Source organism: Leucopleurus acutus, assembly GCF_964270905.1.
Source record: "Leucopleurus acutus genome assembly, chromosome: 12".
In the NCBI taxonomy this organism is placed as follows: Eukaryota; Metazoa; Chordata; class Mammalia; order Artiodactyla; family Delphinidae; genus Leucopleurus; species Leucopleurus acutus.
Genome location: NC_139154.1, coordinates 59,478,406 through 59,490,899, shown reverse-complemented (window position 1 = coordinate 59,490,899; position 12,494 = coordinate 59,478,406). Strand labels below are relative to the sequence as shown.

At 45.1% G+C, this 12,494-nt stretch overlaps 1 protein-coding gene across 6 annotated transcripts in view; it reads left to right on the top strand.

Annotated features, from left to right (window-relative positions):
* Window positions 1-12,494, top strand: part of SLC8A1 (solute carrier family 8 member A1) — a gene marked incomplete at both ends in the record, with an annotated part of 323,580 nt that overhangs the window by 253,523 nt on the left and 57,563 nt on the right. For 5 of the 6 annotated variants that reach the window (XM_082851869.1, XM_082851866.1, XM_082851864.1 and 2 more), the window contains 2 exons: window positions 1,843-1,973; window positions 6,194-6,293. In XM_082851869.1, coding sequence (XP_082707995.1) covers window positions 1,843-1,973; window positions 6,194-6,293 — 231 coding nt within the window. Of the gene's footprint in view, window positions 1-1,809; window positions 1,974-6,193; window positions 6,294-12,494 lie in introns of all 6 variants that reach the window. The other variant, XM_082851865.1, reaches the window with a different exon arrangement.

Here is a 12,494-nt window from a genome sequence, read left to right as displayed (position 1 = left end):
TATGAACAAAGTCACTAATAGAACCTGCTCCTACGAAAACTCTAATAACATTTTCCTGGGCTTAAGATCAGAAAGCAGTGGGAATCAAAATATGATTGGTTTGAGCATTGGATAAATGGGACTTCACATACCTCAGCTCACCCCCCTGACTCCACACACTTAATTTCAAGGGCAAATCATGGGGACACCAATCAAAAACCTTTGCCTTCCCTTGGGTCATAACCTCCCAAGCCTACTCTGAGAAATATTATAACTTTTACCATTAAAAGTAATCAACTTGCACCTCTCTTGTGCATCTGCTAACACTTAGCAGACTTTGGCTAGTCCAAGATCGCTTATTTTTAGTCTTCTTCGAATTTCTTTGGGGCCCTGTAATTACTGGGGGTAGGAAAGCAGATTCCGAAATATATTTTTAGGAAGACACTATTGAATACATAGTAAAGAATTCTTTGATACGCTACCTTCTGCTTTTGCCTTTTGCTTGGTTTTGACACTTCGTATGTAAAATGCTAGCAGTGCCTCTAGCCCAACTGCTCCATGGCTCAGTAATCAACAACTGGCCTAGGAACTAGTCTTCTGCATCATTTGCTAGAGCATCAAATGAAGCCACCAAGGCAGGGTCCCTCAGCAGAGGGAAGCCATGTGTGGGTGGGATGGGATGGGAGATGTGGACTCCTGCAATAGCTGATGCCTAAATGCAAAAGGCAAGGAGTCTGGGCTAGAAGTCCCTCCCTTCCTCATCTCTCCTCAGTCAACAGACTCCCGTTGCAGGCAGTTTGCCTGGAAGGTTCTAGAAGCAAGGGCGTCAGGGCTGTGGTGTTTCTGTACCACCAAGACTACTTCCTTGGAGATGGGGTCCATTCAGCTTGACTGTGAGGGGAAGTGGCCTGTCTTGTTCCAGCATCGTGAGCCTGAGGACAGGAGGCTGAGTGGTTACAGGAGTACTGTTTGTCCTTCACACGTGCGTGGCCTTTTCAGTCTGGGATTTATCCTAATGACCTTCACACAGAGAGGACCCAACTGTGAGCTTCCCCTCATTAATGGACTCTCAAGTCCATTAGCATTTTCTGAGCACCCACTAGCCTCTCCTGGATTGTAAGCTACATGGTGGTTCCGGAAATAATCATGCCCCCATGGTGAGTAAGTATGAACTTCCCAAAGGCCTCACCCTCGCTCTCCCTGTTTCCTTTAACGTTAACATGGTCAGGGTCCTCCCAACCCATCTCAGCTTTGCACCAGAGGGAGGCAGCTCTGGAGCGCAGGCGTCTTACTGACCCGTGGAATTCGTGGATGTTTTGCTTCTTAACTTGCAGCAGGGGCTCTTGGCAAGTGAGAGGCTAAGATCAGAATTTCCCATCTATCGTCTCTTTGGCCCTGGGCCATTTTCTTTGCCTCTAGAAAGTGGAGAAGAGGAGGCCAGAGTCTTACATTCCTTGAGTCGCTCTGGAACTTTAATTGTGTTTCCTCTTGGTCATGTGCTGAAAGGATGTGTACAGACAGCCAGGTGAGCCAGTGTCCCAGGGGACAGCTGGGTGATTCCCTCAACGCAGACAACATGTGGACAGTCTTTACCAGAGATATGGCCCTATAAGTTGCTTTTCTTGATCTACCCTTTGGCAGGTGCTTAGGTTGTGGGATATTACGATCACTTGCCGTCAGAGTGATCACTGCCCCACACGACAAGCGTCTGTCCAATTCTCCCCTCCAGCCTTACAGCACCACCCCAGGGGCTTTCAGTAGGTCATCAGGGCTTCCTTCCTTCTTGGTTTTCTTGTAGCAGGATCCGGGGATTTCCAAATAAATTTGAAGGCGTTCTCACTCTCTTGCCCTTCCCTTTCACAGACGAATATGACGACAAGCAGCCGCTGACCAGCAAAGAAGAGGAGGAGAGGCGCATTGCAGAAATGGGGCGTCCCATTCTGGGAGAGCACACCAGGCTGGAAGTGATCATTGAAGAATCCTATGAGTTCAAGGTACGTGCACCAGCATTGCCCACCAGGGAGGCCAGGCCCATCTCTGCACCGAGACGGTTCATAGCGTCCGTCTATGCCGTACGAGAGGCAGATGTAATTTCAGGAACTGGCTCGTTGATGGAGAGGCCTTTAGAGCAGAAATGGGATTCGCGAGTTGCTAGGGAAACAAGAGATCCTATAAACTAAACGGTGTCAGAACCAGGGTCTGGTGGGTGGCACACATCACTGTGCGAGGTCAGAGGCGCCCTAAAGGGAGGGCTTTGGATAGCAAGGAAGAGGCAAAGATGGATTCCAAGAGACTGTTATGTGTGGAAGAAACGGTGCTTTGTTTGAAAAAGCTAATCAATCTAGTAGAAGCACAGCCTTGACACTGCGGAAAATGAGGCTTTTGTTTTGGAGGAAGGATGGTAAGCTTTCCCTGCAGTCACCTTCTTAAGATCCTAGGACACTTGAGCACAATCAACAAACTGAAGGCAGAGTGCCTGTAACTGGAGGGTTTAACTGTAACTGGCCTGATGACATTGGATTTCCAGTTCTCTAGATGAGGAAAGTCATTTTTCAGAAGGTAAGCAGATGGGCCTTAGGATGAGCTTAGGACTTTGAAATGAACCTTTTGGACCACTCTTAGCTGCTCCCTCGGCCCCTGCCCCAGCTCCCATCCCTTTTCACTCACGTGGTCCTCACACCTAGAAGCCCCCGGGAGAGCCGCACCTGCGTTCTGTAGTGCGACATGAAGAGGAGCAGCAGCCTGTCTCTGGTTTTCCAGAACGACAAGCCAGAGCACAGCAGCATTTTCCCCACTTATTTTTTTTAAAGCAGATTCTGCTCCTGTTTGGAAAACCAGAATGAAAATTCCCAAAGGGAGAATCAGGTCACCAGCCTAAAAGCCTCAGGATCATATCTGGAGTTTTCACAGTAGTGGCTTCTTTACCTTTTGCTGGGCCCGTTCAATATTTTTCTAATTTAGTTCACAAGTGAAGGTGCCTGAGAGGCGACAGGTGGAAAGAAAAATGTCTTTGCAAATTAAAGTGGCATTTAAAAGATAAACAACACAATTAAACTTTCCCCTTCAGCCCACTGTGGATGTATGTGTTAACTCCTCTCATTCGTTCCCACAGAAAGAAAGAGCAGGGCAGACCCTGGGACTAGTGCTTTCTAGGCAGACCCCCACCATCAGAGCCCACCTGGCGTTTCATCCAGAACCTGGCTCGCTGCACACACTTGACTGGTATATGCACAAGTTCCCTGAGATTCCTGAGGCACGGACATCTGAGACTGTCCATTTCTGTGGACCAGTCTGTTCCCGTCTCCATCTTCACTCTTCGTCACGCACCCTCTTTTCACCTGGAACCAGAGGGCATGGTGCCACTTGTGACAACAGAGATTCTACAGCTTGGCATTTTCTGTAAACGCTTGTCCCCCACCCCTCCCAGGACTCTCATGGGGAATGATTGTATGCCCTCTTCCTCACGGGACCACCCCGAGCACTCCCCTTCCATGCACCCTTGACCAGGAAGAGAAATCACGGTCACTTCCTGTAGGAAGGGTATGGCAGGGCACAGTCTTCTAGGCACAAAAGTTTTCTTGTGTCCAAAGCTCTCTCTGGTAACCACTCCAATGATCCGAGCATTTGAAAGTCAACCAAGTCTCTCTCCATAAGTCCAGTTGTTTGGGGTACTTATCTTCCTAGAATATCTTCCATAGACTGTTTCCTCCCATCTGCTCAAAGTTCATCAGGACAGTTACTGGTAACACTGAAGGGTACCTTGGGGCATGTTTCTGAAGTGCCCTGTAGCATCAGTGTTGATATCATATTATTTGTTTAGGAAATTTTTTCTAGACCATAGCCGTTTTAAAGAAATTGTTCAAAGCCCTCAGAACTGCATTAAAGACCCAAATCTGGCTGATACCTCACAATGTCCGAGTCTGCTTTGCCCACTGGGTTCTTGTTTACTATGTTGTGACCAAGGGCTGGACTTTTCTAACACCCATGGCTGAGAGTGAGGTTAAAACTATTGCTACAGACTAGCACCGTGAAGAGCTAATGACTGACATGTAGGAAACCTCCAGGTCAGTGTCCGTGGCAAAGTTCAAGGATCAAATTTCAAATTCCTCCTCTCCTCCTATAGGTCCTCTTCTATTCACTCCTCTCCTCCTATAGGTCAAGAGAGGACACATATGTAAATTAAGTCCAGAGAAGAGCTCAGGCTGTCTCATAGTCCGCCAGGGTTAACATGAACTAAAGTTTACAATCTACCCGAGGTTTTATATATATACATTATATATACATATATATACATATATACATTTTATAATATACATTTTAAGTTTAGTTTATCTTAAAACTTTGTTCTTCAGAGAGATTTTCTGAGGCGAGTCTGTGTTTAACTGTGAGAGCAGTTTCACTCTTCAATTATTTATCCCCCAGAAAGTGGGATTCTCTGCCTTGGCTTTAGAGTAAAGAGGGCTTCCTTGGAGAGACCTGCCCCAAGTTTCCATCACATTTAGGAAAAGTCAAGGTTATTTCTTGTTACATTCTACACAGGGGCTTCCCTGGTGGCACAGTGGTTGAGAGTCCGCCTGCCGATGCAGGGGACACAGGTTCGTGCCCCGGCCCGGGAAGATCCCACATGCCGCGGAGCGGCTGGGCCCGTGAGCCATGGCTGCTGAGCCTGCGCGTCCGGAGCCTGTGCTCCACAACGGGAGAGGCCACAGCAGTGAGAGGCCCGCGTACCGCAAAAACAAAAAACAAAAAACAAGAACTTTGATTTGGCATCAACCGAGACACTCAGAGTGCTTGATGAGATTGGCCAAGTCCAGAGAAAAGTCAGATGCTTGTCATGTGCCTCTGGCTATGGCGGCCAAGAGCCCTGATGGTTACAGCTATTATCAGTGACACTGGCAGTTCTAGACACAAAGCTAGAGGCCAAAAGGTCACCACCATAAGGACAAACAATCTAGCACAGGATGATGTTGAAAATACAGAGTGGGCCAGTTGGAGATGGGCCCTTTCATGTTTATTATCATCTCAATGTTTCAAGTCAGTTGCAATGACGGTTGAACGAACACACTTGACATTCTGATGTAGCTTTGGCCTTCTGCACGGGCCCCTGGGATCACATTTTCCTTCCTCCCGGTTAGCTAATAACACGCTCTCTCAAACCTTAGTCAATTCAGGGACACTGCACTAAACATGTACAGATTTTGACCTAAGACAAATAATACGTGTTTTCTGACTCTTTGCAATAAGTGGGAATTCGAGGATGCTCTGACAGTAAGGGTGGGGCGTGTCGTGGACAAGTCGGTGTGGTCGTCTCTCTGGGAAGAACAGCCTCACGTTCCGGAAGTGACCCTTCTCCCTGTAATTGCTGTGATTTGTGGTAGCGCTTTGGGTGCATCTTCTTACTTAGTTTTCTTGTGAACGCTTGACTGCTTCTGCGGTTCCGTGAACTGACATTCATTTGGAAAGCTAAGAGTGCTAATTGTACAGAAGCAAGTGCCTAAACAAGGTCTTTAAAGAAAAATAAGAGGCTCAGAGCTAGTAAAGCAGGGGGAGATTCAGTGCAAGGTCATTGCAGTTTGCCCTGAACCATACAAATTGACCGTTTTTGTCTTTTCTTGTTTGCCGCAGGAGTCAGGTGAGATGAATTCTGTACCGGCCACCAGGCTGACAAAACCAGTAGCCACAGGAAAATCCATTTATTGATGATCATACAGCAGCAGCCTTGAGGCTTTGCTGTCTGGCTGCATTTCATTGATCAACAAAAGTATAGTAAGAACAGGTTTTAGTTTCGTCATCTCTCTGCCGCTTCCAGTTATCCACCGATAGGTAGTGCTGAGCAGGGCATAGGGTAATTCAGTTGCAGACACATACTCTAGATGAAGCCAGGAGAGAAGCAAGTTCATGAAGCGTCCGAGGGGAAGGGATGGGCTTTTGCAGCATCCTCAGTTGTAACCGGTGAGGCTATTCTTCCTTGGCTATTAGGCAGTGAAGGAGGCTTGTATTTGCTATGAAGAAGTTTCCATTTCGGGATGTTTCCAAGAAAGGACGATGCTTGTTTGCATAATCGTAACAGTGTTTGATGTCAATACTGTTGCTCTGAGCCTAACATCTGCTACCCTTTAGATAACTCGGGGGTTTTAAAATCATCAAGGTCTGAGATTTCCCGAGGCCTTAACCAACCCGACAATTATTTTCTGATTCTTTTCAACCTCTCTAGAGTACCGTGGACAAACTTATTAAGAAGACAAACCTAGCCCTCGTGGTTGGGACGAACAGCTGGAGAGAGCAGTTTATCGAAGCGATCACTGTCAGTGCTGGTGAGTGCTTTTCTCTGCATATTATAAATGATAATGTCCCGAGCTTACTTTTCCTGCCGTCACCACTTGGTCTAGGCCAAAGCACCAAAGACTCTCCATGATAAAATTAAAAGAGAAATAAATGTATTTGTAATGTATATGCACATTTTGGGGACGAATTTAGACTTTCTAAGATGAAGCAAATGTCTTCAAACAGGACATCCTTCTCTGTCTACATTGCGTCTTTCTCTCTGGAAATAGACAAGATAAATTAAAACCACTGTGTCTCTTACTCATGGATAGCCAATCACAGGGTTTATCTGGAAAATTCCCTGAGAGCAGGAGAAGTGACTAAGTGCAGGTCAGAAAGGAACCATCAAAATCATAGGTGGGACAGGGTGACGTTAAGACACTTCACCACCATCATCTGCATCATTTTTCACTCTCTTCAACAACATCTAACAAATAAGTGTTTGCACTGGCTCTGGAAGTGAAAATAGAATCACATTCTGTTTCTTCCTATACAAGCAAAGTGTGGAGTTTTATTTAGGAAGAGCCTATAAAATGAAGAGGGTTGCAAACTCAAGGAGCCAGACACCTGAGGAAATTAAATTCAGAAAGAAGTATCCCTTTTCTGTGTCACCAAACCTTGTCCACTCTCTGTGTGATTGTAAAAAGGCGGAGGAAAGCCCCTTTCAACGATTCAGGAAAGCAACACTCTCATGGGATTTTCTGGTTTTCAATTCTTCTGTTTCATTTCCACTGGTTCTTTCTCTTTAAAGATCACCGCAGGCTCATTTTCTACTCTTGCAGCTAATGAATAAAACTAGAATTTTCTAACTAGTGTTTCCCAGACTGGAAAATATGGAAACAGCGTCACTAGCGGTTGGGTCATGACTTCTAACACAACTCCGTCTTTCCAATCTGCCACAGAATAATTTGACAGATCTCCCAAGTACTGTGGGAACAGAGGGTGATAAAAAACGTTTGTGCCTGTTTATTATTAGTGCCGTTAATAATCACACTTTGGTTTCTTGCCATAGAGTATACAGTGGAAATTTATGAACAGTAAATGATGAGTAATTGCTTAGGGGAGTAGATCTGAAATGTACGCATAAGTTCTAATGGAGGTGGGGACTCCGTGTCTCAGTCCTTTTGGACTGCTATGACAAAATACCACAGACTGGGTGACTTGTAAACTACAGAAACTTATTTCTGGCAGTTCTAAAGGCTGGAAGTCCAAGATGAAGGCCCTGGTAGATTTGGCGCCTGGTGAGAGCCTGCTTCCTGTCTCATAAGCTTCTCACTCTGTCCCCACATAGGGGAAGGGATGAGGGAGCTCTCCAAGGTCTCTTTTATAAGGGCATTAATCCCATTGATGAGGATCTAATCATCTTCCAAAGGCCCCACCTCTATATAACCATCATATTGAGAATTAGGTTTCAACATATGAATTTGGGAGGGACACAAATATTCAGTCTATAGTACTCCCTCATTATGGCTTGTATTTTTTCTATAAATCAAAGATTAATACCTGAGGCGTGAGCTATATTCCTTCTTCGTAGAGAGAACAAAAACTGAAGGGACAAAGATAACTTGAATAAGAAACTGTTGACAAGGCCAGTGGTAGAAAATATTAAAAAATAACCAGGGCTTTCCTGGTGGCGCGGTGGTTGGGAGTCCGCCTGCCGATGCTGGGGACGCGGGTTCGTGCCCCGATCCGGGAGGATCCCACATGCCGCGGAGCAGCTGGGCCCGTGAGCCATGGCCGCTGAGCCTGCGCGTCCAGAGCCTGTGCTCCACAATGGGAGAGGCCACAGCAGTGAGAGGCCCGCGTACTGCAAAAAAAAACAAAAATCAAATCATTTTATGGGCTTTGACATACTAGAATTGAAACATTAAAAGCAGCCTAAGCTTTAACAGACCATTTCCAATAGTTTCCAGGTTGCCTTTGACTGCAGATATATGAGTATTTGTATGATGGTCACGAGCTGGACCTCATTCATTCATTTTTCTATATGTCAATCATTCATTGTTCTTGCTGAGAAGGATATGGCAGTGAATGAAAAAAAAAATAACCCTGCATGAAGCTTACCAGCTACTTGCAGGAGACAGCAAATAAGTAAAATAAGCAAGAAGTCAAATAAGGTGGCTGTACGATGGTGAGCTAGTCATGGAGAACAGCAAAGCCATGGAGGGAGACAGGAAGTGTGCATAGAGGCTGCATTGGATGGTAGCCAAAAAAACGCCATCCATAGACACGTCGTTGCTGAATTTGCTTTTCTAGCCATGGAGTGGTTTGTGTTGGTTCATTCACACATTTTTATAACTTTCAGGGACCAAGGTAAACATTTTATGTCCAGTCTATGGCAACGGAAAAGGGCGGTTTTAAACAGCAAGAGTGATTATGCTGCAAACAAAGTTGTGTATTTGCTCCTGGTTAGAATAGGTATACAGAGAAACAACTCTAAAGATGCTAAGACGTTCTTACTTTAAAGGGGAAGATTTTGGTTGGCCAGTACTTTCTTATGTTGAATCAAATGCTCTCGAAATCTCATGAGGTCAGTATTATGATCATCCTGACCTTCTGGAGGAAGAATCTGAGCCTCAGCAAGGCAACTTGCCTTTGGAAGGTATAGCCCAGAGCCCTGATCTACCAAACACTAGTCCAATGGGCTGTCCACTGCCCTTAAGAGCGAGACATTTCCAAGTGAGGAAAATGGCTCCTCCCATCTGGCTCATGGAGTGACGCTGGCCTCGTCACCTCTCCTGGTGCCATGGTTTCAGCACTTACATGATGGGAATAACTCCCACTCAGATCCTCTGAAGAACGGTTCATGAATGAAATGCCAAACCTCTCGAAGGTTCTTATCGATCATGCAATATATTCTGTTTCATGTTTCTAAGTGACTGCTTGGGAACAAGACAAAATGGCTCAGAAATTTGCAGGCTGCTGGGTAAAATCGATCTTCTTTACAATTTTGAGACAAAATATCAGAGAAGCAAACCCATAGCTTATAGCCATTAAATTACATGAAGGGCAGTTAGGAAGCTTAGTCGTCATTACGATTAAATTGAAGTCTCTAAAGAATGTTACTATTCTTGGGTTGTTAAGTAGACAATACAATTTGTAAAGCAGTATTTCTTGAAAACAGACTTTCATTGGATTTTAAGATTTCATGGCTAAATAGTTGAGAATCAGAAACAGTTGCCTTATTAAAAATGTTAAATTGCTTTCAAATGTCTCTACTGGGAGGCTTTTTCCTGTGCAATTTTCTGTGCAAAATTGAGACGCTCTATCTTGCTAAACAAAAGTAATAATTTTATAGATAGGATTTTGCTTCTGTTTCCCACTGATTATATTTAAGCTAATTTCAAGGTAACCCCCTGGCTGTCTTTTGGTCCTCCTGTCTTCTCTGAATTTCATAGCTCAGTCCCTGGGCCTCCTATGACCATAATGTTTCTGTAAACCAGGTTCTTATAGTTCAATATTTGAAGAGTTAAAGGACTTATGAGACTCAAGGGATTAGGAAGGGATTATATAGTCATGTCCTGGCAGTTCTCCTTCTGTCTTTCCCTGCGTAGAATACCAGGAGCGGTAGCGTGCAGCAGTGAAATGCCTGTCAGAAATTTACAAGGCAAGTCTAGTACCATCAGGTGCTTTTTTTTTTTTTTTCTTTTTTTGCGGTACGCGGGCCTCTCACTGTTGTGGCCTCTCCCGTTGCGGAGCACAGGCTCCGGACGTGCAGGCTCAACGGCCATGGCTCACGGGCCCAGCCGCTCCGCGGCATGTGGGATCTTCCCGGACGGGGGCATGAACCAGTGTCCCCTGCCTCGGCAGGCGGACCCTCATCCACTGCGCCACCAGGGAAGCCCAATCAGGTGCTTTAAGATGTGGCAGCCGATGTATTTCCAAGGGAAGCCAGCAGTCACTGTGTGTCTGGTTTGAATTTCCCCCAGTGCCGCCATCTTTCTAGTGTCTCGGCTGGGGCAGAATGGAGGGTTGGCTTTAAGAGACTGTGGACCAGCTGGGCTACGAGGGAGAAACAGATGTTTCAGGGAAGAGGGCAAAGGTTAGCTGGGTAAAGAGAACCAGGATGCCAGTGCCAGTTCCGCAGCCAGAACATTGTTGTTCTTTCCAGCAGCCTTGGGTGGTGGTGAGGTGAAGGACAGAGTGATGGCAAGCCTGGCTTTGGAGTAAGATGTGGATTTGTGTCCCAGACCTCCAAAAACTCCCTGGGTGACTCTAGGCAGATTCCTTCCCCTCTAAATCTCAGTCCCCTCGTGTGTAAAGTGGAGAAAACTGTTCCTCACTCATGGAGTTGCCATAAGGATTGATCAAGGCAATGCGTATTTTCACAAGGACTGTCTGTGCATTGGGATAGCACAGTTGGTTATTTGAGAGGCAAACTTCTTGAATATTCTACGATAAAATAGAACCAAATTTTGTGGAAAGGCAGTCAATTCAGTTTAATTACTAAAAAGGCTAGGGGACTGAAAACACTGGTTGACCTTTTTGTTTTGTAGTATTACACATGCCATTTGATAGATAAGGCGAGTGAGATTCAGGAAAACAATGTGACGACTTGCCCAAGATGCCAAAGCTGGTGAATGTCAGCGCTGGGGTACATGTCAGCCTGGGATTCTCTTCTGGGTGAAAAGTGCACTCACTCGCTGTGCCTGAGTCCTGAGCACACACACACGTGCACACACACACACATAGAACACCTGTAGACATACATACGCAGATGCATGCAGACATGTATGTGTGCATATGTGCAGATACACAAAACACAGGCACAGAGACAGGCACCTTATATGGCCTGTATCTTTATTCATTTGCATAACTGAGCTGCAGATTGAAATATGAAGGGTTTTTCTTCCCCTTAATGTTTGTTAAATCTCCTTAAGCCCAGCTCATGTTTCCTTCAGGGAAGGCACCAGTCAATTCTCTAAAGAACAGAGGGAAGTGTTTGTTTCCCTAGGTGCATCTGTAGTCTTCTCCTGCCTAGTAATTGGTGACATTCTTTCAAGAACATCATCACACTGCCCCCTCTTTTACCTGATCATTCTAAGTATCCCGCATTAAGGCTTTTTCTCAAATCCTTTTACTTTTGACATCGATTTTGCATATCTGATATAATATCTGTTGGACTTCTCATAATGAAGGAACACTCAAAAGTGGCCAAAAAAAAAGCCTTTTTGTAGTCCTGATTCTGTCTCTTGTCAACTGCATAACTTGACAAAGTATTTAATCTTTCCGAATTTGAGTGTCACCATCAGTAAAATGAGAGGGTTGGACCAGGCGAGTTCTAAGAAACCAGCCAGTATAGAACGTTGGGAGCTCTGTGGATGTCAGCTGTAGTTGTACAACGGCCCCGATGGCATCATGTTTCATGGACCACCTGATTCTGAGCAACGGAAAAAAAAAATACACTCTGCTCACCTTCCTGGCTTGCTTATATTAAATATTCAGCATAATAGCAGCATGCAATTCACATCTATTCTCCTAGAAGGAAAGGGATGAGAAGATAGTCTTCCATTGTAAAAAAAGAAACGAAGTGAGAGGACGATTCGAATATTTCTAATTTTCTTCCTGCTTGGTAATTGGAGCCCAGAAATCCCTGTGGAATCCTTGACAGAAGAAGGGTAGACATTCAACAGGAGGCCGGGATCTTAGACGTGACTGGCCTGTCCACCCTCACTACACTTCACAATAGATTAAAATCAGAGACAGCGACACCAGCTAAATAAACAGGTGGAGTGGGTGTGGTCTGCTGAGTCTACCATTCCAGTCTGGAGACTAGCTCAGTTTGGGGGATGCTTCTGTCATCGGTCTTTCATCCATACATGTTATGTAGAGCAATAAGTGCTCTCAGATAAGCTGAATTATTTAATAGCAAAAACTGTCACCTCAATGGTGCCCATGAACAATAATTCACTCTGACAATCCTGTCAACCTGAAGACTGATCCACTGCCCAAGTCCTAAATAATAAATAATAAAAATGGTACCTCCAGTGAGTTTCAAGGGGTTGCCGTGCCATCTGGTCTCAGCAGGAATCTTTCTAGGATCTATTATCAAACATCATTACTATGGAGACACTCTCATTACTTAATGCGTAAACCCCTGGGTCATATGGAAATCCCATTTAAGCAGCTGAAAAAAAATAATCCTGCTAGGTCAGGTTTGACACAGACTTCATGTGACTTTGAGAAAATCA